This window comes from Urtica dioica, chromosome 4, assembly GCF_054948205.1.
Source record: "Urtica dioica subsp. dioica isolate 48M chromosome 4, U.dioica_male_clone48M_v1_H2, whole genome shotgun sequence".
Lineage (NCBI taxonomy): Eukaryota > Viridiplantae > Streptophyta > Magnoliopsida > Rosales > Urticaceae > Urtica > Urtica dioica.
In genome coordinates, this window is record NC_142759.1 from 11,449,013 (window position 1) to 11,474,922 (window position 25,910).

Here is a 25,910-nt window from a genome sequence, read left to right on the forward strand (position 1 = left end):
TTGTTATCACCCTCCAGTTCCAAGCTTTTGATGTTCATGAGTCTAACAGTGAGTAGGGCCATCTGGACAGCCTTGAGTTCAGCCCCTGAGGCCGAATCTGTGTCGATGCGACACCGCCACAGCCACAGCGGCGTACCAGATTCATCCCAAGCGACGGCTCCACAAGCAGCTCCGACGTTGTTGAACGAAGCATCGACATTGAGTTTGATCTTCCCCGGGGCTGGAGGCTCCCACCTCGGACTGGTGCGATCCCTTGGAGCCGTCGGCTGGGTTCTGTCGCGCCGAGAGATGAAATGACCACCGAGGCGAGTCTTGATTTTTCTGAGAGACTCTTCACAGCTGCGCCTTATTCCTCTGAAAATAAGCTCATTTCGCCGATCCCAGAGCTCCTCAAAAATCGCCCAGGCTCTAATAACAAAATCATCCAGCAAGCCCCCATTTTTGTTTAAGGATTCGTTGAGATCCAGCACCGCTAAGATGAGAACTACTCCCTCTGACCGATTAGACCAGTCCCAAGTGCGACAGAGCCCTTCGTTCAACCAGAAAATTCTCGCTGTGGCGCACCGAAAAAAAAGATGAGCTTCTGTCTCGTCTTCAGCTCCGCAAAATCTACAGCTTTGATCATCGGCCAGACCACGTCGGACCAGTAGCGGCCCTAAGGTAAAGCACTCAGCAGCTATCCTCCATAGAAAAAATTTGGCATGTTCGTGGATCTTCAGCTTCCAAATCTTTTTCCATACTTTGTCTTCGGGATTGTCATGGGGTTGGGAGAGTTTTGGCAAAGCTGATTTAACTGAAAATACCCCGTTATCATTGGTTGTCCAACATAAAGTATCACGGCGGCATCCATGGGAGATTTTAATTTTTCCAATGCGCGTAACCCATTCTTCTCCACAATAATCTGCGATTCTTTGATTCTCCCAGGTTCTCCCCGAGTCTGACATAATATTCTTCACCAAAATCCCTTTGAAATCTCCTACTCCTTCTTCGGCTAAGCAAATGTTCGGCCCTATCCAAATTTCTGTGAATAAATTGGCCTCTTCTCCACTTCCAATACTATAGCAGGAATTTTGTTTGATAAAATCCCTCGTCGAACTGATATCTTTCGAACCTGGAGAGTGATTTTGCTTGCTATCCAAATCCAAGAATTTTCCCTTCTCGTGTAATTCTTTATTCAGCAAGACCCGAACAAAATCCAACTAACGAATGAAAATGAAGAATTATGAAATGGAATGGATAATTTTAGCGTTCATTTCCTATCAAACCAGAATTCCGGTCCGTTGAAATATTTTAGTTTGAATAGTTCTTAAATTTTGACCAAATTAAAACGAAACATTACGTTACAGTTAATTCCGACACTATTCACATAGTAAAATAAAATTGTCATGAGATTTGATTTTGTACAAAATTACAAATCTCAAAGATAAAATGATAATTTCCGAAAACATATAGATAAAATCTAGATTTTCATAATATTATAATTTTTTTCTAAACTTATCTATCAGGAAATCTTGGATCAAGAGTTCATCTGTGGCATTAAATAATCTCTCTGTGTTTTCTTCTTTTTTTTCTCTTGCAAGTTTGGTATATGCTTTGCCAACCATAACAATATTGCCCAAATTAAGTTGGCGGCAGAGGAGTGTATTCCTTATTTCTTCCCCATTTTTATTTGTATTGTCTTTATTATTTCTTATTAGAAAATCATATTCCATTTGCTCGTTGACGTTTTTGCTTATGTATGTGTTTTCTTTCTAAAGTATAATATGTTGAAACTTGAAACTCAACTCTCTCTCTAATTCCTCCAATGCAACTTAATTTATGAGGCGCGAGAGTTCCAAAACACAAAGGGTGGGCAGTGCCGATTGACATACCATGTGAGCATGTCCATCAAAATGTCTTGGAACAATATATACTTAAATTCATCAATGCTTGAAATTTTAAAATGGAAAAATTATAATTCGATTATGAGTTAGTAGTTGGCTTTAGAACAAGCTTGGCCTACTCTTTTAGCATTTGTTTGAAGCCAAACCTTGTTCCATCTCTCTACCTTAAAAGACAATAAATTCTTACTACCTCAAGCTCTTGTTCTAAATTCGAATCAGTTGAGAGGTTTGTGATGTTGACCCCAAAAAGTTGACTAATAGGGTCCTTAGTCCTCTCCGCACCTATTTCTCCCGCGATGACCAACTCGCATTTGTCACGATCCAACCACTCGCATTGATATGAAATCTACAGTTTTGCTCATAGAAGTGAAGCGATGACTTCCTCAATGACTCGTATAAGGTGATGATTAAAAGAGTGCTCATTTCAACACCTATTTCTCCCAAAAAGAGTGCTCATTTCAACAACTATTTCTCCCAAAAAGAGTGCTCATTGATATGTAGTTTTTTCTTTATAAAATTACTAATGGACAATTAATATAAAACACTATTCATCTTAATTAAAATGATGTGTGACTTTTCACAAATATACATGATAGTTGACATAAACAAGTACGCGAGTGACACGAACAAAGCTACTCAAAAGAGACGGAATGGATGGCTAAGCATGTGCCGTTAGTAGAGTGGGCAAAAGAAGGCTTCAAGTCTCTATTTTGGAACCTAATAATGAGATATTTTAAATTAAGATAATTCGTGTTACCTAAAAGATTCCCTCCTTTTATTCCCTTACGTTGATGAAGCAAAGAAGCCTCCAGGGGATAAAACAAAGCAAAAAACACCATATATATTCCGGGTATATGCAATTGCGATCCCAAAGCTATATATAATTTTTTTTTTTTAAAAGCATAACAGAACATATTTATTTAACACTTTTGTTTATGACACAAATTTTGCATGATAAAAAAAACTGTTCAATTGTTTACGCTTCTAATTGTCATTTTCACTAATGCGTTGAACGTGGAGCCTCATAGATCACCAAATAAATCAACTTTATCCATCCATACCGAAAATTAATTAATGAAAAAATAACACATATATATTATGTGTTTTAGTGGAATGTCGATTTTAATTTTTTATTTTAAAAAATGTCGAGTTCATACTTTTTATTTAACTAAAATGACAAAATTATATCATGAAATAAATAACAGTGTCACAAATCTTACTTTCATTGATATTAACTTTTATATAAAAAAATCGAATCAAATTCAAATCAGTACTCTAACTTTCAAATTCCCAATTTTGAAATGAAAATTGCTTTAAATTGAAATTAAATAATAAAATTCATTTCTCTCACGAGATGACTTCATTCCGTGTTCGAATTGCGATTCTGAATCCTGAATTCTATGTTCGAATTTGTGATTTTGATGACTACCAACTGTCGATTTTTACCCATTTAACTCTTTCTGTGTTCTTCACGATTAATAGACTGTTGTTTATTTTTCATTTTTTAAATAAATTACATATATGGTGTGAATGAATAAAGATAATTTGTGTTTACATATAAATATTATAGTCAACGTCAATGAAAAGTCAATAAAAAATTCAATAAAAACAAGATTCGTGACACTGTTATTTATTTAAGTGTATAATTTCGTTATTTTAGTTAAAAAGATTGTATGAATTCGATATATTTTTAAAAATCAAAAGTTAAACTCGACATTTTACTAAAACACAAATTATATATGTGACATTTTCCCGAATAAACAAGCAAAAAGTAAGGATTCACATCTAACTCTAATATTGACCTTTGACAAAAACGAAGTGTGTTCATAGTTGCAAAAAAAAAAAAAAAAAAAAAAAAAAAAAGATTACATTGGAAAAAGTCGCAGCGCCACACCAGCACTATAAGCAGCCCTCTTTACAGCAAATCACATTGTGTCTGGAAGCGCATATATATATATATATATATATATATATATATATATATATATATATATATATGTGTGTGTGTGTGTGTGTGTGTGTGTATATTTATTTCATATATAGGTCAGCCTCAACCTCATGTTGTGACAAAGATCGTCGTGACAAACGCACGAAAACTAAAGTAAAGGTAAAATATTGGAAAAGACCCTGAGACACGTCTAAAGTGAAAACTTAGATGGTTTTTTCGTGGATAGTTTCATTTAAGTAGATGTCTAGGTTCAGAATATAGTTTTCCGAGTATATTGGTTTAAAGAGGTGCTCGTTCAAAAATAATAGAGCTCATCAAATTATTATTATTATTATTATTATTTTTTTTGGGACCTCCATCCATGCATGGTTAATTTAAGTCCTTGAACTTGTAAACATGTTGTTTATGATCTATGATACAAGTTTCTTCTGTTTAATACCAATTGATAGCTTATTTTATAGTAATATTTTGAGTGTGACCCATTTTCCAAAACAACTGAATTTAACCGAATTATCAATCCTCGCATCGAGAGGTAAAAAAATTAAAATTTAATTTTATAATATGAACGAATAGGTAAATAGTCACATTTACAGTTTGACATTACTAAATAATCACCGTTTCGTAAATATTAAATAAATAGCCACTTTATATATTTACTTACGTAACTCTTAGGTGAATAGTCAATTCATGTCACGTTATCTTTATGGCTATTTACCGAAGATTTACGAAACATTGACTATATATCAATTCTAAATATTTTAGTTAGCTATTTACCTAATTAATATTCACAAAGCGTTAAAAAATGTTATAAAATTGTGAAAGAAAATAAAATATCAAAATTTTGAGCTTTAACCAACAATTCGAGAAATAAACGTGCACTTATGCACAGTCTTGAGTGGAGCGGTTATGCCTTCTCGCTTATAACATGTCCCTAGAGTTTCTCTTTCGAACACGCTGAACATAATAGTTCAAAGTATACCCCCATTTTTCTCGAGTCATTTTTTTTCTTTTTTTTTTTCCGTGGTGGTGGATCCTATGAGTAAGGTTATTGGTCGTCGAAGTTAGACAAGTGTGTTACTCGTGATGCATGTTGTTGTATCGTGAGAGGTTTTTTCTAGTCGTTTCTAATACTCATGGGATAGCTATTATAAAACATGAAGAAACTCATCTAACAGGCCTCAAGAGTTTATGTTTCCTTCAATTTTTTGTCAGCTCAAGGTTTAAGTCCATTTTTATTTACAAAAAATTAGGTAAATAGCTAACTAAAACGTTTTGAAATTGCTATATAGTCAACGTTTCGTAAATCTTAGGTAAATAGTCATAAAGATGACGTGGCCTAATAAATGTAAGTGGCTATTTACCTAAGATTTACGTTTGTAAATATATGAAATTGATATTCACCTAAAATTTATAAAACGTTGGTTATTTAGTAATGTTAAACTGTAAATTAGGGTATTTACCTAATAGACCCTTTTATTTATTGTAATTGTATCTATATTTACTTATCTACTTTACAACGGTTGGTTTCAAATGGCTATTTTACATATATGTTTTTATTATATTACTATTTAAAAAAAAATCTGAAGGAAAAACAAGCAATAACTTCATAAGCAGGAAACTTGATTTGGTTTATCTCGCGTATATATTCAATTTCATTGTACCTAATAATTAATAAACGCAAGTCGCGTTGCCTCAAGGTATGCGTGGAGTAGTTGAGTAAATTAATTGACTTTTGATTGACCAAATTTCCACCTCAACATGTTGCAAACCTTTTTTTTTACGTGCTTCAGAAATCATATATAGAATTAACGACTAAAATTAGGTCATATAAGCTTTCCAAGTGTCATTTCCCAGTATTTTGAATTTTATTTATAGCAAAACACAATCGTGTGAATGGATAGTCACGGATGGTAATGCTTCTGTTCTGTGAAAGGTGAAAGTATAATGAGTGGTGTTTGAGAAAGAAACCATGCCAAGTACTCCAAATGCCCTTAGTCTAAGCACAACATAATAGCTACCTAAGAAAACTAAATTGATATTAATTCTCAATTCCACTATGTTCTTCCGAGTTCCATATATTGTCTTTTTTTTTTTTTTTTTCAGTTCAAAACATTACCCGGGTGGGCGAAATTTGTGGGGTCAATCCAATATTATCTACCACCAGTTTTTTTTTTTTTTTTTTTTGGTTTCCCTTTTCAAACTTTGGGGTTTCACTTCCATTGCGATTTGCAACCATCGAATAATTAATGTCTTCTATTTCCCATCTTATTATTATTATTTGCTTGGTTAGAAACTTTATGAAAAAAAGGAGATGTAGCTGCCTATTACTTCATTTCTGGTACGAATTTATGGAAAAATAGACAAGTCAGGCCTATTCCTGAACAAGTAAAGAAAAAAAAAACTGAACAATACTTTGGAAGATAATGAGTAATAAGTGAAAAGAGAGATTTACACGTGATATAAAAGTTTAATTTTCTAATATAATTAAGTAAAAAAAGTCTTAAATGCTGGAGAAAGTTTATTTCGACGATATGCATGAATGATCGGATTGATTAGGCACAATAATTAGACACAATAAGCTGTCAGTTCATAAAAAACCTATCACTTTTACAATAATAAAAAAAGGCAAAGTCATATAGCCATCTCCAGCCAAAATAATCACTTCATAAGAAAGAGAAATGTGAAAAAATTTAATAATAATGATACAATATAACTGTTCTTCATTATCTATATAATAATAATAAAATAACTGCCCATCAAATTTCAAAGATCATAAGTCATAATTGAAATTTTCCATCTCGCAGCCGTATTGTACCTCTAATTTTGGAAGTATCTCGTCTCGTACAATGATATTTTGCGATATTTGATAAACGTTCTAAATATCTCGTACTGCATATTAAACCGCAATTTGCATGACACACCGTAAAAAAATAAGGTCTTTTAGTTATATAGTCATTTGACTTATAGCGTTTTGTATAATAGCGCCAACTTTTTTTTTAAAATTTTTTGTAAACAACCACCTCAACTTATTTACGACACTCAAAAAGAAAAAAAAAAAAAAAAAACCAAAATAGGCAGGAATGTTTTTTGGTATATTTGTCTTTTTGAGTGCCGTAAATAAGTTGAGGTGGCTATTTACAAAAAAATTACAAAAGCTTGCCTATCTAGTAATTCTTAGACTTTCGGTGACTTATTTGGCTAATTTTTAGCTATATAGACATTTGACTTATAGCGTTTTATAAAACAGCCAACCTTTTGTAAATTTTCTATAAATAGCCACCTAAACTTATCTACGGCACTCAAAAAGACAAAAAAAAAAAAAAAAAAAACTCAAAATAGGCAGAAATATTTTTGGGTATTTTTTGTCTTTTTGAGTGCCGTAAATAAGTTGAGGTAGTTATTTACAAAAAAATTACAAAAGGTTAGCTATCTAGCAATTTTTAGACTTTCGATAGTTTATTTTGATAACATTTAAATTTGATTTTTAAAATAAACCCATTTCAAATCAACAAAATCAACATAACAACATGTAATTATTCTTAAATTCGGATTAAAAAAAACTATTTCAAATCAAGTGAACAATACTAAAAAATCAAAATATAATGTCATTCTTATTCGATTTCACTACCAAATCAACATATCAAACTCCAAAATTCCAAATCCGTTCACAAACCAACTAAAAAAGCCTAGATCTTAAAACTTACCCCGCAGTATCTGCGGAAAACAGCGAGATCTGGGTAAGATTTAACAACCGAACGACGGAAAACGGTGCTCTCGCGCGGGATTCAAAAAGATATGGGCAAGATTTGGCGATGGACGGACAAAAAATCCAGAGAGCATTTTTCATATGTTTTGGGGGAAAATGGCAAAAAACACACGACTTTTGTTCAGTTTTGTTCACGCGAGGAGAAATAAATGACACGCGAGAAGAGGCGCGAGATATCGCGAGAAACGGACCATATCGCGAGTTATACTCATTTCTCTCTCTCAGTGCTCGGAAATGCGAGATCTCACGCGAGATACTCTCATCTCGCGCGAGATTTTAATCCTTGTCATAATATGCCCCATTTTGAAATTACCTCAGTATTCATACTTTCAAACCCATATTTTATAGTATTCCAAATCAATGTCATATTGAGTTGGTATAATGATGGGCAAGAGCACACTATGTTTACATGAAAGTATAAAAAAAGGAAAATAATACATATATATGAATTGTCAAGTTTAATTTTAATTTTTAAAAATGTCGAATCAAATCTTTAAATCTTTCATTTTTATTATTTTTTTTTTACTTTTGTGGAAGCTGATATAAAAAAACGAATCAAACTCCAAATCAGTACCCTTACGTACCAGGAGGTCAAACCTCCATTCCCCAATTTTGAAATAAAAATAGCCGTAAATCGAAATTCATACCTCTCAATAGATAGCTTCATTTTCGTGTTCAATTGTAACTTTGAGTCTTGAATTTCACGCTCAAATCAAAGGGTTAATGACTTTCGATTGCCGATTTTTACTCATTTCCTCTATTTGTATTCTCAACGATTCAAAAATTGTTGTTTGTTTTTCGTTTTAAAATAAATTACATATATAGCGCGGATGAATAAGGGTAAAACGAAGTTTAAATATAAATATTAGAGCGCCAACATAAATGAAAAGTCAATAAAAAGAAGATTTATGGTACACATATCAATTTTAGAGTATAATTATGTTATTTTAATTTAACAGAAAATAGATATTTCACGTAAACACCAGATATACATATATATATATATATATATATATATATATATATATATATATTATATGTGAAATATTATGAAATAGTTTATTATTGATTATTGATAGGTGTGTGTGGGGCTTAGAATTAGAAATGTATCTTATCAATTAGGCTCTAAATTTAATAATGCATGTGGGTGGTGTGATATTAGTATGAGTAAAAACGCTGAGCATGTAAGAAATACAAACACGTCTAAAATAACTGTGAGTTAGTTAGAGTTAGTTAAGCTTTCTTATCCTCTTCTACACGTGGCGTGCATCTGAAGGCAGTGGAGTGTTGCAGCAGCTCGTCAGTATGGCAGTTGGATCGTCAACAAGATTGCTTAACTGGCAAGGCATCTGTGTGTTCGCTGTTATAAGAAGTGTTAAGCTGGCTTTTCTTCATCAGTCTTGTAATCACTTGTAATTTTACTTTTCTGAAAACACTGAGAGTCTTGAGAGAAAGTTTGGGGCTAGAACTTAGGTCAAACAAGTGGTGTTGAGAGAATTGTATTCGGGTGAGAGTTGAGAGTTCTCTTTCTGATAGTGGATTGATCTTGGATGCTGGATGTAGGTCTCAAGACCGAACCAGGGTAATCTGTGTGTCTCATTTCTCTTCTTGCATTAAGATCCATGAACAACGCTAGATCATAGAGGATACTTGCACTGGAAGTTATCGCTCGACAGCAACAACTGAATCGATCATAGGATTTTGCACAACAATAACATATAGGAACAATATTCGGTCTTGCTTGTTTGAATAAATTATTTGCTCTTTGTCCTTGGCCTTATATTACTTGAGCAAAAATAAGGTCCACAATGTAGAAAACAAAGAATTAGCGGAGAGAAAATTTGTCAAAGCATTTATTTTCAATTTATTATATGTAGTTGAGAGGATTATTGCATGAGTCAATGCATAATTGTAATTATGAAATTTTTGCTCCTTTTTATTTAGGAGGTATTGTATAGGTTGTTGCTATTGTAATCGTAATTTGTAATTGTACACGAAAATGAAATTGACATAGATGTTAAACATCTAAGATTTCTTACTTTTGAATCAGTCACGCGATTGATAAAACGTGTGTATAAGTTGATAGAATGCGCAAAAGCTTACTTATTTTTTAAATTTATTTAAAAATCCCTATGCGCACGTAGCACAATTAAACAATTTGATGTAGATCTAGCGATACAGATTGGTTCATATTTTTCATGATTCAACTCATCTATATAGGGTTTGTGTTTTTTCGACCCAATAGCTTCACGATATGGTACCTCAAACTCGAATACATTTTACTCTAGTAGAGGAGCATTGTTTCACTTAATGGACAATCTGACCAATGAAAAAGACGGGCGATCGCATAATAATAATTCATAATTGATAGGGTTGAAAGCAAATCAAAATTAATGACAAAGGGCAACTAGAAAACAAAAGCTATTACTATATTACTAGTTAGTTGGTGATGGTACTTTAATGGTGGCCAATTGGATGAAGCGGAGAGTCATAATGTTTCGAAGAAAAAAAAGTAAAACAAACTTTCGCACGTGTATATATAGTGTTGATAGAGTGAAACTTTAAGCATTTTTAATGGCAAACTCTAATATAGAGTTTTAAAAAAATTTCAATAGTAAAAATTCTAAAACTCTATACTTAGTGTAATTTTGACATCAAATAAATAATATTGCATAAAATTTTGTGCAACACTTTTATTTTATGTTAAAATTACACTAAATATTTAAATATTATTTTAATATAATTAATTCATGATTAAAAATAATTATTTTAGTTTATCTAAATAAAATTAATATATATTTTTTCAATTATTTAGAGCTTTATACATAATCTAAACTATTTTTTTAAATACAACTTAAATCATTTTTAGTATGCTTATTTTTTATAGTAATTTTTTTATGTAGTAATGAATTCAATTAATAATATGTAATTTTTTTCGTATTTAAGTTTTTTAACGGTGTGTTATTTATTCTTTATAAAATGATGTACTATTCATGTAATGAAATTTATTATTTTTATAAAGGACAATTAGGCAAGTAGTCCAATAGCACATGGTCCTTTTAAAATTTAGCCAATATTTCATTTTATTAAAAAAAATAGCTCATCAATTCGAAGTATATTAAATTAACTAAAATAAGTTAATTTAATATACTTCGTCTTCTTGATGGGCTATTTTCTTAATAAAATGAAATTTTGGCTAGAATAAGATAGAGGATTGACTAGTGCAACAACTTCTTCTTTTTATAATTACATTTTTCTATTTTAAATAATTAATTATTAATTTATACTAAACGCTACACATAATTAGGGATGGTAATTTTACCCGCCATGAGTAGGGTCTTGTTAAATTCCATCTTAGAATTAATTAGTGTCAAGTGTAGGGGTCCAACCGATATATAAACATATGTTCACTCACAAACATAACCAATGTGGGATTATCCCACTTCAATACTCCCTCGTACGCGTAGCGTGACCATGCCAAGTAGCAATTCCCCTCATGCTTTGCATGGGGGCCGGGCCAAATTCAAGCGGTGTGAATCGACAGAGCTCTTATACCATGTTAAATTTCATCTTAAAACCAATTGGTGTCAAGTGGAGGGATTTAACAGAGATATAAACACATGTCCATTCACACACACAATAAATATGAGATTATCTCACTTCAACAGGTCTTACCCGAATAAATAGATAATAAGTAGGGTACAAGTATTATCCATTAAAAATTATATGGATTAGGTAAGCTATGATTTTTAAGTACCCTACGCACTACCTTACCCATATTATACCCGTATGAGATTTTTACTATATTTTTTAATTTTAAGAAAATCTCAGTGAACATATTTATTAAATTAAATACTTATATATATATATATATATTATATTTTATCGATAAATATAAGATTAAATGGGTAAAAAAAATACCCATGATTACACTGTACCTTCTAGGGTTTTACCCATACCCGTTAAATTTTACATATAAATAAAATATAATTACATTATTATACATATAATTTGTAACTAATGAAATTATTAAACTTTATCTAAAAGTATATTCTTAAAATATTATTTTAGTGTAAATTTTGGTGTTGTACCATCGGAGCAAAGTAAAAATTTGGCGTAAAATTTACACTATATTTGGTATAAAAATTATATCAAATGTAGTGTTAGCATTTTTGAGATGCTCTTAGCTTGGTTTAGTATAATTTTGTATTCCCTTTAAAGAGAAAGTCGTGGATTCAATCCCAATTAAATAAATATCTTTAAAAAAATAAAAATTTAGTGCCAATAGATAAATGTATTACAACATTTGTTTGGTTAGAATTTACCGTGTGGCTCACGGTGAGGATTTCACATGTGTACATGAGAAAGCATCTATGGTTAGTATACATGTAACCTTTTAAGACTGATAATTTTGTACAAATCTGTCCGACAATGAGTTTCTTTTATTGTGTTAGACTTTGTTTTTCTCCATCATTCTTCTATCGATTTAGGTTTATTTTAAAACTCTCCGAGTATCAATTTCTCATTTATTTTCATCCAATTTAGCAAATCAATAACAAATTTTATACCTCTTGCTACAATTAAAATGAATCCGGTTTAATTTAAGGGCATTCTAGAAATATGGTTAAAAGCAAACCTCTTTTTTTTTGTTTTAGTCCATGTTTGCCAAACTTTAGGAATATAACCAAACGGAGTGATAAGCCAAAAAAAAAAAATAAAAAAAAAATCTGATTTGCCCTTATCTATTGACAAATTCATCACTTTCTCTATGGCATTAACGTAATTCTATGTCTAAGGCAGTAACGTAAACCTCTTTCAGTTATTTCTATGTCTAAGGCAGTAACATAATTTTTCTACATATATTGCATTAAACATGATTTTTCATCAAACACAATGCGTCAATTTTGAGTTCGTATGAGATAGATATGGATTTTTGAAGTTTTTATGCAAAAAAAAGTTTGAAAAAAAGTAGGAGAGAGAAAGTGACGAATTAAAAAATAAGAGAGAGAAATAGATGAATCTAAAAAAGAGTTATATTTATTTAAGGACAAATATGAAATTTTAACTCAATACCTCTAGTGGCACCTAATACAATTGACTATTTTTATAAAACTCTCCAAACCTGGGCTAAATCTCAAATCTTGAGTTTAAGGTGGCCTATTAATTACAAAATTCTTAATTCAATATGTGTGATGTGTGAGTCTCGCTTGAATAATCATAACAATCAGCCAATTTATTAAATGGTAATAAACTAACAATTTATGTCCAATTTTCCAACAGCTTTCTTTAACAACATCATGTCATTACATCATAGAGAGTAAAGTAAATTTAGAAGATTCTTTTATGATATGGTATAATTTTGAGAAATTGATATGTGAATTTTGATGATATAATATATCAATATGAAGAAAATAAACCTTAATAGTTATTTCATCGTTTATTTTCATCATTCATAATTTATAATAGAATTTTTACAGTAAATATATCCCGAGCATCAGTGTAAAAAATTTGGTCCGAAGCAAAACACATCTGATCCTTAATGGTATCAGAAGATTTCGGTTGTTAAGGACAAGAACTACTGTAATCTGAATTTTTGGCTCCATGGAAAAAAATTCAAGTTCCGATTCCATGATCAGTAATTCCGGGTTCCGCTTATAATATCATATTTTTACATTATTTTTAGAAATAAACTAACTAAAAGCGATTACGAAAAAATATAATAGTACTTCGTCTCAACGAGGTAAAAAAATAACGTAATCTGGTAGGATTTAAGTCCAACGGCCCAGCAAAACGAAAATAATCCACCAATAGTTTCGTTATGACTCCACTGCGTATTTCATGGCGTCAGAATTGAAAATTTTCGAGTAAATATATGACATATATATATTGTCCAATACTATATGCACTTACTATTCGCATATAATAAATTATTGAGAGTTTAATTAAGACCAAATAGATTCCTAAACTTCACCCATCAACTAAAGTTACTAAGGGGCCGTTTGGTTAACTTTTCCAAAACCGTTTTCTGTTTTCTGATTCTAAATTATAGAAAACAGTTTTAGAAAATCTGTTTGGTTATAAATTCAGAAAACAGATTTAGAATCATGTTTCTGTTTTCTTTGAAATTTGTTTAGAAAACAGAAAACAATGAAAAATTGTTTTCTATTTTATCTCTATACAATTGAATGGAAAACATAACCAAACAACATTTAAAATATTCCGAAATGTAATTCTAAATCTGTTTTTTAAATTTAAAAATTAGAATCAGAAAACAGAATTTAAAAACAGAAAACGAGTTTAGAAAACTAAACCAAACGGCCCCTAAGTTTTCAAAAAATAAATAAATAAATAAATAAAGTTACTAAAACCCTAACATACATCACATCAACTAAACCCATCATTTAATATATATTATATTACGTATTGAGTCAGCTCAAAGAAATTATATTTCAAATAAAATAAATGATCATTGATTAAATCAAATATTCTCACAGGCTCACTTAAACATGGCAAATTTTATTTTACCGAACCCAATATTATTTTTACAGATATCGAAGGTCGACTATCAATCAACGTTGTCTAAAAATCAAAGCTGTCGTCACATATAAAAATAGTAAATTAATCCGGGACGGCCGATTCGGTAGCTGTACAAAGTTATGGCGTCTTTGAGAAAAGGAATCAAGTCTCGAGGTGGTTTTGTGATTAATGGTGATGAAATATATATATATATATATATATATATATATGTATGTATATATATAAAATATATAGAGAGATAATTATTGGAGAAAATGGGGTTAATGCAAAAAAAAAAATGTATGAACACACGGAAACCTATACAACTATTGAGATATTATTCGGTCTTAAAAGGATGGTTTGTGGGGGTCACATTTCAAAATCAACCACCCAATCAAAAGTCTTATTTTTATATATCGGTAAATAGTATGCATAGATTTTCGATAAAAAAAAAATTAGTATACATAGATGTAGATTAAACCTGGCTCAGCTGGAATTCAGGACCCCTTTAGGTATTAAAAAAAAAAGAAAAATATAAAAAAAGTTTTTAAATAATTATATAAAATGATTTAATTGAAAGATTTTAAACTAAATGACTAGAAAAAAATAATAAAGAAGGTCAATTTAAAAATGGGCCTCCTAAAAAAACTCACCGACCCCTAAAAAGGTGCGACGGCAAGGAAAAATAGCACCCCTTATCTCGTTAATTATTTGAAAAATTATTCCGGACAAGGGCCGGAATATCCCTTAGTTATACAAGTTACACTAACCATTGATGTTTACATTTGCAAAATCAACTTCAAAATCGTCAAGAATATCAAAGCACATGAATGTTTCTTATGCTCGATTACTATGTTGAATCAAATCCTTACCACATGTCAATGCTTCGACCATCTCCGGTTTCAAGCTACATCTTTTATCGTCGATGATGCGTCCCGCGCTACTAAAAGCCGCCTCAGATGACACGGGTGAAACAAGGATGGTGAGGATGTCTTGAGCCATAGATGACAACACCGGGAACCTCATTGCATTTTGTCTCCACCAAACCAAGAGGTCGATGGATTCGTCATCCGGTTTGTCCCACTCGTACTCTTGTATCTCGGGATGGGAGCGTGTGTCGGCTGGGCTCGACCTCGATTGACTTGTCCCACCTTCATGTTGTTAAGGAGATGAGCTATAAGCAGGTGCGTTGACGAACACACTCGTGTATTAGTGTTTTCTTGGATATTGCGTATGTGATTGACTTGGCTGCGTTCGATATTGCGGTAGGATTTTGCTTCGTAAACCCTTAAAAGATCATAAAAAACTTGCACGATCCTCGCAAGATCAAGTGTAATGTAATCTTGATCCTCGAAATGATTTCTAATGTACTTAAGAAACTTTTTTAATCCACCAATTTTACATCAGCAGTCTAGAATGGCTCTAAAACCGTATAATAATGGAACATTTCCAGCCCCCAAATATTTTAGAAACTTGGCTCTCATTGCTTGAATACAATCGTCAAAAAATGCTTCATTTTTATACTTATCAAAATGCAAAGCAATTGCGGTCATAGTATGGAGACAGAGAAAAGAAGTAGGAGTGTAAACAACGGAAAAATAACAAGTTTATTTGTAAAAAAAGGTCAAGAAAAGAAACAAATGATTCAACCATCTTAATATCATATTCGGAAATAGCGTCATCGCCACGTTCACTGTTAATGTAAAAAACAATAACATTGACATAATGCTCGGATAAAAAGTTGGTCAACATAAGAAATGTAGAATTCCACCTAATTTTGTTATCTAGATGAAATGTGCGCTCAGGAGAGGCAACCTGAGAATTGAAAAATCATTCGAAGAATAATAACTGAGAATTGAAAAATGATAGAAAACCTGGATCGAAGTCTCTTGTCGTGAAGGGGCAACGTCCTTTGTTAGGTAAATGCCTAACAATCAGTTGCCTCTCTGCCAGATATATTGCTAGATTCTCCATATGTTCAACCCATCCTCGGCCGATACCCTCAAGAACACAACCCAACAATTCTTAGAACCCTAGATAAAAATTGAGAGAGCTTCGAAAGGAAATTTAAGGAATTAATTGAGAGGGTGAAGGGATACCTTGGGATTGAACTTTCCGGCGGCCTTCTACTTCTCTTTTCCTTCGTTCAACTCTAAAAAACTTTTCTTAGAACACGACCCAAAAATTCTTAGAACCCTAGATAAAAATTGAGAGATTCGAAAGGAAATTTAAGGAACTAATTGAGGGGGTTGAAGGAAAATGTGTTTCTACCTTGGGATTGAGCTTTCCGGCGGTGTTCCCCTTTCTCCGAAAAGATTCCGGCCTTCTACTTCTCTTTTCCTTCGCTCGGCTCGGCGTTCCTTCCCAAAAAAAATTCTTCTTCCTTACTTCTTTTGCTCGATTTCTTCTAGATGGTTCTTTTCAAAACTTTGGGTATTTATTCCCTTAAGCCCCTGACTTGAATGTTTATCCCACTTCCTACCACAACTTTCATTTATTTGAGTCATCCTTCCTTATACCTTGGTCTTCTTACTTAAAATACCTTACAAATATAACCACACAATAGTGAAAAATTAAATCAAGTATCTTCTTGTTCAATTTAAATTATTTTGATTATATATCGGTGTTTCAGAATTTAATGTTGCTTTCTGGAAAATTGACTTCGATCAAAAAATTTATGAATCCGCGTTCGAAAAATTTAATTTGCTCGAGATGAACTCGAAACTCCTCAAATTTTATTTCAAAATCTTTGATCAACCTTAAATATTTATTTTATAGATTTATAAGTAACTAACCACTTTTTTTAAAGGTCAGTTAAAATTATACCTTAGTATTTGTTGAACTGAAAATTCGCCTAAAAACAATCTCGACGATTCGTGACGAGAAATGGTCGATTGGAATTTATGAATGGGACTCAAACTTCCGTTACGAGATCGACTTTCATTCATAATATTATTGAAATAAATAAAGGTTGATTAAAGAATAAAAGAATGGTTCATGGATTTTTTTATTAAATATTAAATAAAAGCTTTTCAATAAAAATATTATGAAGAACATAGGAGAGATAAATAAAGAGCTTAAAGAAAAAGGCAGATGGAATACTCTCATTTTCCTTTCAGATCTTCAAATGGAGGTCTCTATTTATTGACCTTATGAGAAGTTGATGAGCTCTGCTAATTTGGGGGCACGTCGTTGTTGAATGGGTTCTCTCCTATCATCTCGTGACACGTATGTGGCACGATCTGAAATTGACTAAGCGATTGAGAGTAGTGGCTGACTTGGTCCTCAATCTTCAAGATTCTAAGAGCTCTTTGAAACAGTCCGTTGACGAGCTGAGACAAAGTGCTAAGCTAACGAGCTGAGCCGGACAGTAAGCTGACGAGTTGAGACGAAGAGCGGAGCCGGAGAGCTAAGCTGACTATCTGAGCCAAAGAACTAAGCTTAAAATGGCTTAGCCCACTATGTGTCGTGGACTGAGACTCGAGATCAATCTATGGGTCTGGACCAAACTGGTTAATTTAGGCCCAAACAAATTCGTAGTGATGGAGAACAAAGTCCAACATCAACAGTTATCATTTATTTAAGAGAATAGCCAATATTATAATAGATTATCATTTTACCCTTTCTAACAAAATTTTAATACACCACTTAATCTCATTAACAATAACCATCAATCTTTTTAGCAAGAACAATTGTTAATTTTTATTAATCGTAACAAGAACAACAGTTTATCTCATTAACTGTAACGAAAACAACAGTTAATTTTATTAGCCGTAATAAGAAGAACTAGTTAATCTTATTAGCCGTAACAAGAACAAAATAGTTAATTTTATTAGTCGTAACAATAACAACAGTTAATTTTATCAAGCATTTGTTGTAACTAGCCAATCATCTACCTCTTTTTAAGGATCTAGCTCAAGTTTCATTTTATTAGGGAAGTAGCTCAGGCAGGCCGAAGTTAATTAAATTAAATGTTCAATTAATTAAATTAACTGCACTATTGGACTACTGATCTAATTGTCCCTAATTTTGTTAACAATAACCATTAATCTTATTAGCAAGAACAAAAGTTAAAATTATTAACCATATCAATAATAACAATTATTCTTATTAAACGTAACAAGAACAACAGTTAATTTTATGTACTTTATCGCTAACTAGTCAATAACAAACTTAAATTTTATTAAATAGCCAAAGTTTTATTAATTTTTTAAAATAGCTATTAACATAAATTAACGATAATCAAATATCTAAAATACTCTCATTACATATTTCAGAATTAAAATATAAAAAAATGAGTCACTAAATGAGTTTAGTATAACTACATGAAATATCCTCTCTCTCTCTCTCTCTCTCTCTCTCCATCAATGAGAGTTTGTCTCTATGCTCTTAAGAGTTTGTCTCTATGGTCTTATTTTTACTCTCACTATGAAAAAGCTCCATTGAAATCCTCCAGATTTATTCAGACTGCGTTTCTGTAACAAATTTATTAAAATTTACACAAATATATAAAAATTAACACAAAGTTACTTACACACACACACACATACATATATATATATATATATATATATATATCTATATATATATTCATTATCACAAATAAATACAAAATTATTAACGATTAGAATAATTTTTCAAATAGAGGATTACCATATCAAAGAACACACAATATCGAAGATAGTAGGGATGAGTTTGCGTACGAACATACTATTTTTCGCATTGGATTATAAAGGCCTATTGGTATGGGAAACAATCTTTTCTTAATGTCTCCAAGGTTACCTTGATGATCTTGGACACAATCACATAGCAAAAGTTGTATGTACTAATAGGTTGGAATTTGTCAAATAAAGCGGCATCTCCGGTTTTTAGGGATCAAGGTAATGATGATCCCCTCGACATACACTAGTACCGAAAAAAATCATGAACGATTTCATGTGGATCAAACAGAAAGAAAGTGCTTCGCTTTAGCAATGGTTCGTCCTTTTTTTTATAAGGAATTCTCATTAACAAAACAGAACGGGCTACGACCATACAAGGATTCCGAACAGAGGTCAATATCTCATTCAACAATCAAATGTCTTGAAATGAAAATGAGAAGCAGAAAACACACAAATAATATAATGGAGGATTCAACCGAGTGTAAACGTACTCATCAATAACATACTCGTCAAGAATCCATTAGGCTCTTTCAACAAAGATCTCCTGCAAATATTGGAACGAGCAAAACTTTCACTTCCAAAGCAGTCCAAAACTCGAATCCTAAGCCATCCAGGCACAAATTAAGACTGATATGGCTCTCCAAAATCCAACATTTAAAAAAAAAAAAAACTAGAGAGCCAGATACAAACTTAAACACTCAGATAACTAACAAATCTAATATGCACAAAAAAACCATTCTAAAAATGGCAGTAGCACAACCAAACAAACACAACTCTGGTGTAAAATAGCTACAAAATCTAAAAATAAAGCAACTGTAACAGCAATAAAAGTAAAAAAGAAAAAAAAAAAAAAAACTCAGATCTTAATCTCCAACTTCTGCTCACTCATGTCAACTCTGTTCCGGGAGTGCACCACAAACATGAAGCGCCGAGTAAGCCACGGTGTACCTGATCCTCATCGCATAACCTGCCTGCCTCTGGCGACGAGCCCACCGGCAATGAGACCGCCCAGATACGGAGAGCTGCAAAACCTTGCGAAGAGCACTCGAGACTCCCACGTGCCACGAAGATGTCACCGCCCGACAATGAAAAAACCCAGAGAGGCTGCATGAACACCGCTCGTCCTCGACCTGGAAGACGAAGAACCTCTGCAGGCTTGAAAGAGCGACTCTCGGTCTTCTCCTCACATCGAAGAAAACAACAACACTTCTGTTTGAATGAGTCGGAGCTCATCTTGATGCCCAAAATCCACGACGAGGCTCACCGGAGCGAAAAGGAAGTGCATGTATACAAAACTTCTCTTATATACAGAACGCGAATTCGTGCTCAAAGAAAGTGCATGTATTTCTAGTTGTGTTTGTTTTTTAATTGTTAATTTGTTTTTAACGCCTTTTCGAGCCTAAGGATGTAAACGTAACACAAAGATAAATATTAATGGTAACGAAATATAGCAAGAAACTTCATTCTGGATTATGAGTGCCCAAAACAAACAAAAGAATTTAGCAACAAAAAGTTAATACAAAAATAAGAACTCAGAATTCATCTGTGTTCACAATAATACCAAAAGAGAAGATCTACGAGAAAAGGAATTGCAGCACAGGTGATCAGCACCGTTAGATCAATCTCATCTCTCACTGTTCTGGGACCCACAGAAATCACCACCGTCGACCTTCTTCATCTGATTATCATCCAACGGAAGCGATTGAGTCTGAACAAACCCTTTCTGCAACAAGAGACCGCACAAGAACCCCGCGCACTGACTCGGCCTCGGACCGGAAAAGTCTCTGATCGCGTTCAAGTCCTTCATCGCCGTCGAAGTGCTCGACGAAGACGACGAAGATTCACCGCCGTCGGAGAACTCTCCACCGTCGGGGCTCAGATTCTCCGCCTCTTTCCGGCGATCTCTCTTCCCGCGGCGGCGGGGACCTTCCGCCATTAGTTCACGATACCCGACGGCTGACTTCTTTGCGAGTAGATCGGAGCTCGAGAACATCGTCGCTCCGATGTTGAGAACGCCGTGGAAGCTCCCCGACGGCCGGCGAATCTGGAGCGCCGTGAACGACGGAGTCTTTGATCGCACGTCGAGGAAGTTCCCGATCAAAAACCGAACCGTTCCGACGAGCGAGTCGCGGAGGCGTCCGACGGCGTAGATCTCGACGTAGACGCCGGAGGTATCGCCGGAGAGGAACTCCGGGGTGACGCGGAAGAGGAATCGGTCGTTCCACGTCGGATTCTCGCCGCCGTCTCCGTCGATTCCGGTCCGGAGCTTCACGGCGGGATCGACCCACGCGAGCGCGTAGGTGCGCACGCGCCGCGCAGTGAGAGAGGTTGGGAGTTTCAGGCCCTGAGCGGAGATTAGGTTGATCTCCAGAACCACCGAGGTTTCCTCTTCTGCTCTCTTGGTCGCGATGATCATTGTTGTTCTCCGGTGAGAACGACGGTGCTGATTCGATCGAGCGAGAAGAGCGGAGAGGAATGGACGCTCCTGATTGGATTGGGCTGGGGATGGTATATTGGCGATTCCATTCTGAGAACAAGGAAGAGTCACGAATATAGAGGCATTTGAGTTTCCCGTTCTTTATTTCCAAGAAAGTGTCTTTGTCTCTGATCAAAAAAGGAAAGTATCTTTTCTTTGTGTACTTATTTTTTGGCGCGTAAATCACAGCTGTAACAGTAGCGTTAACGGTTTCCGAAAATTGCCTTCTTTATTTTATTTTATTTGCGTTTGTAAGTGAAATTTTGAACGTAAGTTATAATTATACTGTAACGGAAAAAAAAAGAAAAAGGACTGCAATACAAATACAATACCATCAAAAGTCAAGATAAACAAAGATACATATGAGAACATTCACACAGACACATACACTATAGAGTACATATATAGACACAGAACAACGACGAGAGAAGAAGGAAGATGAGCAAACTTGGTGGTTATGTTCCACTGCAAACAGCTCTATCTTTGAGGCGTCTGTTAGACCTTGGTTTCTTCTTCTTGTTCCTCTTGGACAGTTTTTTCTCCAAGTCGTTTACTTTTGAGCTCAGAGTGGATATTACGCTCATCTGTTCTTTTCCGGCTTCGAGCAGTTTCTCCATCATTTCCCTCAGCCTCTCATTCTCCTTTGAAATCTCTTCTTCTTTGTTCCTCTTGTTGTTTCTGTCCGTTTCAAGCTCAGGCTCGGCCGAGACCTTGTCGCTCTCGTTTACTTCTTCTGTAAGGTCTTCCTTCTCAGTTTCAGTCTCAGCTGAGACCACCTCGATCGGCTCTTCTTCAGCTTGTTCTTTGTCCGAACAGTTTCGGCTTTCATTGCCCACAGTGAAGAGCTCTACCTCAGCTTTTTCCAAGTGTTGCTCTGAAGAGTTTTGGGTTTCGATCAAGATTGACGCCGGTGATTCTTCGAGTTCAAAGCTCTCATCTTCCTTGTCCAATGTTTCCACAGCTGGATTATTCTCGCTTGTTTCTCCCGGTCTTTCAGCGTCAGTCAACGTCTCGGTCGAGCCCCGAGATTCAGTTTGCATATCCACTCGTTCGACAACTTCCTCTGAAGTTACTTCTGATGTTACGATAGACTGAACTTCTTGCCCATTTACTAGTTCAGCTTCTTTGAAATCATCCACATTAGCCTCGGTCGGACCATCACCGCTGACTTGTAACATTGGTGGTTTTCCTTCGAGATTGATCTCAGCTTCAGGCTCCATGGCAGCTTCTTCCTCCTCCACCGGGGTTTCACTAGCTTTCTCGAGCTCGAGAGCTTTATCCATCGACACTTCAGCCATGGCGTTTCTTTCTATAGTTGCTTCCGAACTAGGTTCTTCACGGTCCACTTGGACATCCTGGCCATTGTCTCCAGAAGCTAAGCACAGCCCTGCATTGTCAGGAACAAGCTGATCTTGACTTAGCAATGTGGTCCTAGGAACATCGTCCGAACTATTATCGCTCTCTAGTTGTCCCTGCTTCGACTCGGAAACTGTATCTTCTTCTGTCACAGGTCTAGAAGAGAAGGTTTCCAATTTGGGCTCTACAGGCTCAATCGCAAGAGAATCCAGCTTCTCTTGGAGCAAGACAAGCTCTTTCGCCAACGACTTTCTGATCTCTCTCAAGCTTGGGTGCAAACCCTGTTCACAAAATCAAAGTGGATATTCAGAACAAGAATTGCTGTTTATTTATTTATTAATTAATCAAAGAACTCTAAAGCCTTTTCATCATCACTAAATCAGGGTACACTTTTCAATCTCGTGGAACATACCTGAATGGTGTCCAATTGAAGAAGAAGTCTCATAATGGTCTCTCCGATAATCAGTTTCTGCTTGATGTCACAACTCGATTCCAAGGCTCGAATACGGTCCCGGACATCCACGACCTGATCGCGCACTTCCCGAATTAGCCTCAGTTTCTTCAGCGGCTGCGATCTCCTGATCTCGAATCCACGGTAAGCAGACTGAATCCTCACAGCGGCTTCCACATCCGACAATACCGTTGTCTTCTTCCCCAAACCCTTCGTTTTCTCTTCATCATTCACAGATTTCTTATCAGGCTTATTCTCCGAGGGCTCGGCGTTGGTTCGCTCAACACGAACCTGTTTCTGGTCGCCGCCTTTATCTGTCACTGCGATTACCTTCGGATCCATTTTCTTCGGCGGCGGATTATCTTCGCTCGAGCTCTTCCGAGTGTTGTCCCCTTTTTCCCTAGGAGGACTAGGTGACCTAGAGCTCCCATTTCCACTCTTCTTCTTCTTCGGCAGAGGATCGACTCGGAGACATATAGGAGGTAGCTTCGAAGACTTGGGAGGCTGTGAAGGCTTTTTATCCCCTTCAGCCTCGGAACCCTTGCTTGCTTCGCTTCTGGCCTCGTCAGGTTTCGGCTTCTCAGACTCGTTCTTCTGAGACGCGGATCTCTCGTTCTCCTTCGGACCTTCCTCGCCCAAAATCCGCTTCATCGGCAAGAAGTTGAATAGACAAGGCAGATCATCGGGTTTTTTTTCGGCGGGAGAGACGGTCTCATCTTTTTCATCTTTCTGTCTCGCCGTCGTGTCCCAAGAAGGCATCCAAACAATCGGAAACGAGCACCCATTTTCCTCTCTGTTCTTTCTACCCCCATCGAAGCCGTTCCGTTCCTTCCCGAGAGGACTATCGACCCTCTCGGGCTCCGTTTCAGAAGGCCTCTCTCGTTTCTCCTTCAGACACTCCTCGGGAACCCAAACCACCGGAGACCCGTTCTCTCTCAGCCCTCCTTGGTGGTGGTGATGGTTTGGGCAGCCACAGCAATGGTGTTCCTGGTTCCAAGGAACGCGCTTTTCGAACTCGAACCGAGGTGGCTCGGCAGAGTAATAAGGCGGGGGAAGATAATACATTGGATGGTACGGAACGGGACTGTAAGGGACTGGAAATGGATAGGAAGGACCGGTGGGTATCATCGGAGGATAGCCGTAGAAGCCACTGTGAGGCCAAGAGGGCTCATATGGCATTGTTGGAGGGTTGGAGGGGTAATTTGGGAACAGGTTTTGGCTTCTTTGCTTTGGGTATGAGTCTGTGTGTCTGTATATTGGCATCATTTTCAACCAACTCTATGTATCAGAGTAGATCTGCAGAGAACCATGAGACATAGATGAATTAGAATTTAATCACAATGAATTAATCAGATCGTATCTCGAAATTGGGCTCTTGGTTGAGCATCACTTTATTTATTGTCTTCTCAACAACAAGCTTGGTATAAAGCAAAACTAGAATTTCAACAAGCTTATATATTCTGGATCATCAGAGTATCCTCATAAGGAACCCGTTGAGTTGATGACAATTCAAAGTAAATGACAGTATAATTGCAATATACGATCTCAATTTCACTCAGGTTTGTTGAAAATTGCAATATCGAATTCAACAGTCACACAAACAATTCACACGGAAATTCAGATTTCAAATCAATATTAGAACTAAAAGGGAAAAAAGAGCTTACGCTTGATTCCTGGCAAGTATTGAAATGACAACTTAAATGCTCCGACCAAACGATTCCACAATCCCAGTGACTCAGATATCGGCAATATCGGTCCACGAACCCAAAAGAAAAATAAAGAAAAAACGAACGTTTCTCTTTGCGAAGTCTGTTTAGGTTTTGGATGGCTTTTTTCAATTTTTGATGAAAATCTATGATGTTAGATATTACCGTTTTATATACTGAGTGAGCGCTGATAGACAACGAAATTTATTGACAAGTTCTAGAGGTTTCCCGCAAATTCTCTCTCTCTCGCGACGTCTCTGGATTTTTCGTGCCACGTGGGATTTTTAAGTTTTGGTTATCTGGTATGATAGGGTTTATTTGGGATTTGTTGCAACCGGACACCTGTCACGCTGTTGACATTTCCAACTCTCTATTACGTGAATTGCGTTAAATGTGCAAGTTTAAAAATACGTATTGCTGCTTGACATCCGCTCTATTTTTTTTACATTCAATCACAACAACAAAATAAATTATACAAAATTAAAATTAACGGATTAACAAAGGGAGATTTAATCAATTAGATCTAAATAACAAACGGTAGCACAACTAGAGGCATTAGTTTGTGCTCTGGGATTAGCTATCTTACTCGATTTTGTATGGTATTTAAATGTTCAGCTATTATATTATATGCAAGGTCAACAAACAAACAAATAATTTTAGTAAAAAGTAATAAATGAAGAAATGGATTTTAGTTTCATAAATCTAATGTTTTCACAAGTCATGATATGCTATTAGTAATAAGAGGTAAAAAAAAATAATAATAAGGCCAATCACCGTGTTTAAAACTGAGTGATATGTGATTTTGGCGGCCCGGATATACTTTGCATGTGATGACAAGATTAGATATAATTAATTGAGTATAAATGAGTAAATATAATAAAAATACGATTAGATAAATTATTTACTACGATTACTATAAGATAATAATTTACAAAATAAAAATAAAATATAAAACAGATAGATTTTGATTCGAACATTCCAAATACTCAAACATCAAACACCGAACACGAGACCGTTGACTGTCTCTCTTGCTTTGACTACTAATCAACTCGTGCTATTTCCTGGAATTTTCCAAAATCTTGACTTAAAACACACGGTTTTGGCTATTGCTTAGCCATTGATTGACACTTCTCCAAACAAAAAAAAA

The 25,910-nt window shown here is 34.8% G+C and overlaps 2 protein-coding genes across 2 annotated transcripts; both read right to left on the reverse strand.

Annotated features, from left to right (window-relative positions):
- Positions 1-20,247: 20,247 nt before the first annotated feature.
- Positions 20,248-21,469, reverse strand: LOC149400412 (Calcium-dependent lipid-binding (CaLB domain) family protein). The gene has a single exon (XM_089613872.1). It carries the CDS (start codon positions 21,188-21,190, stop codon positions 20,399-20,401), a length of 792 nt encoding a protein of 263 aa, XP_089469998.1. The 5' UTR covers positions 21,191-21,469; the 3' UTR covers positions 20,248-20,398.
- Positions 21,470-21,563: 94 nt separating this feature from the next.
- BAG6 (BCL-2-associated athanogene 6) lies at positions 21,564-24,938 on the reverse strand. The gene is made up of 3 exons (XM_089613871.1): positions 24,722-24,938; positions 23,019-24,353; positions 21,564-22,887 (listed from the first exon to the last, which is right to left on the reverse strand). The coding sequence occupies exons 2-3, from the start codon at positions 24,321-24,323 to the stop codon at positions 21,706-21,708; spliced, it is 2,487 nt and encodes an 828-aa protein (XP_089469997.1). The 5' UTR covers positions 24,324-24,353; positions 24,722-24,938; the 3' UTR covers positions 21,564-21,705.
- Positions 24,939-25,910: the final 972 nt, after the last annotated feature.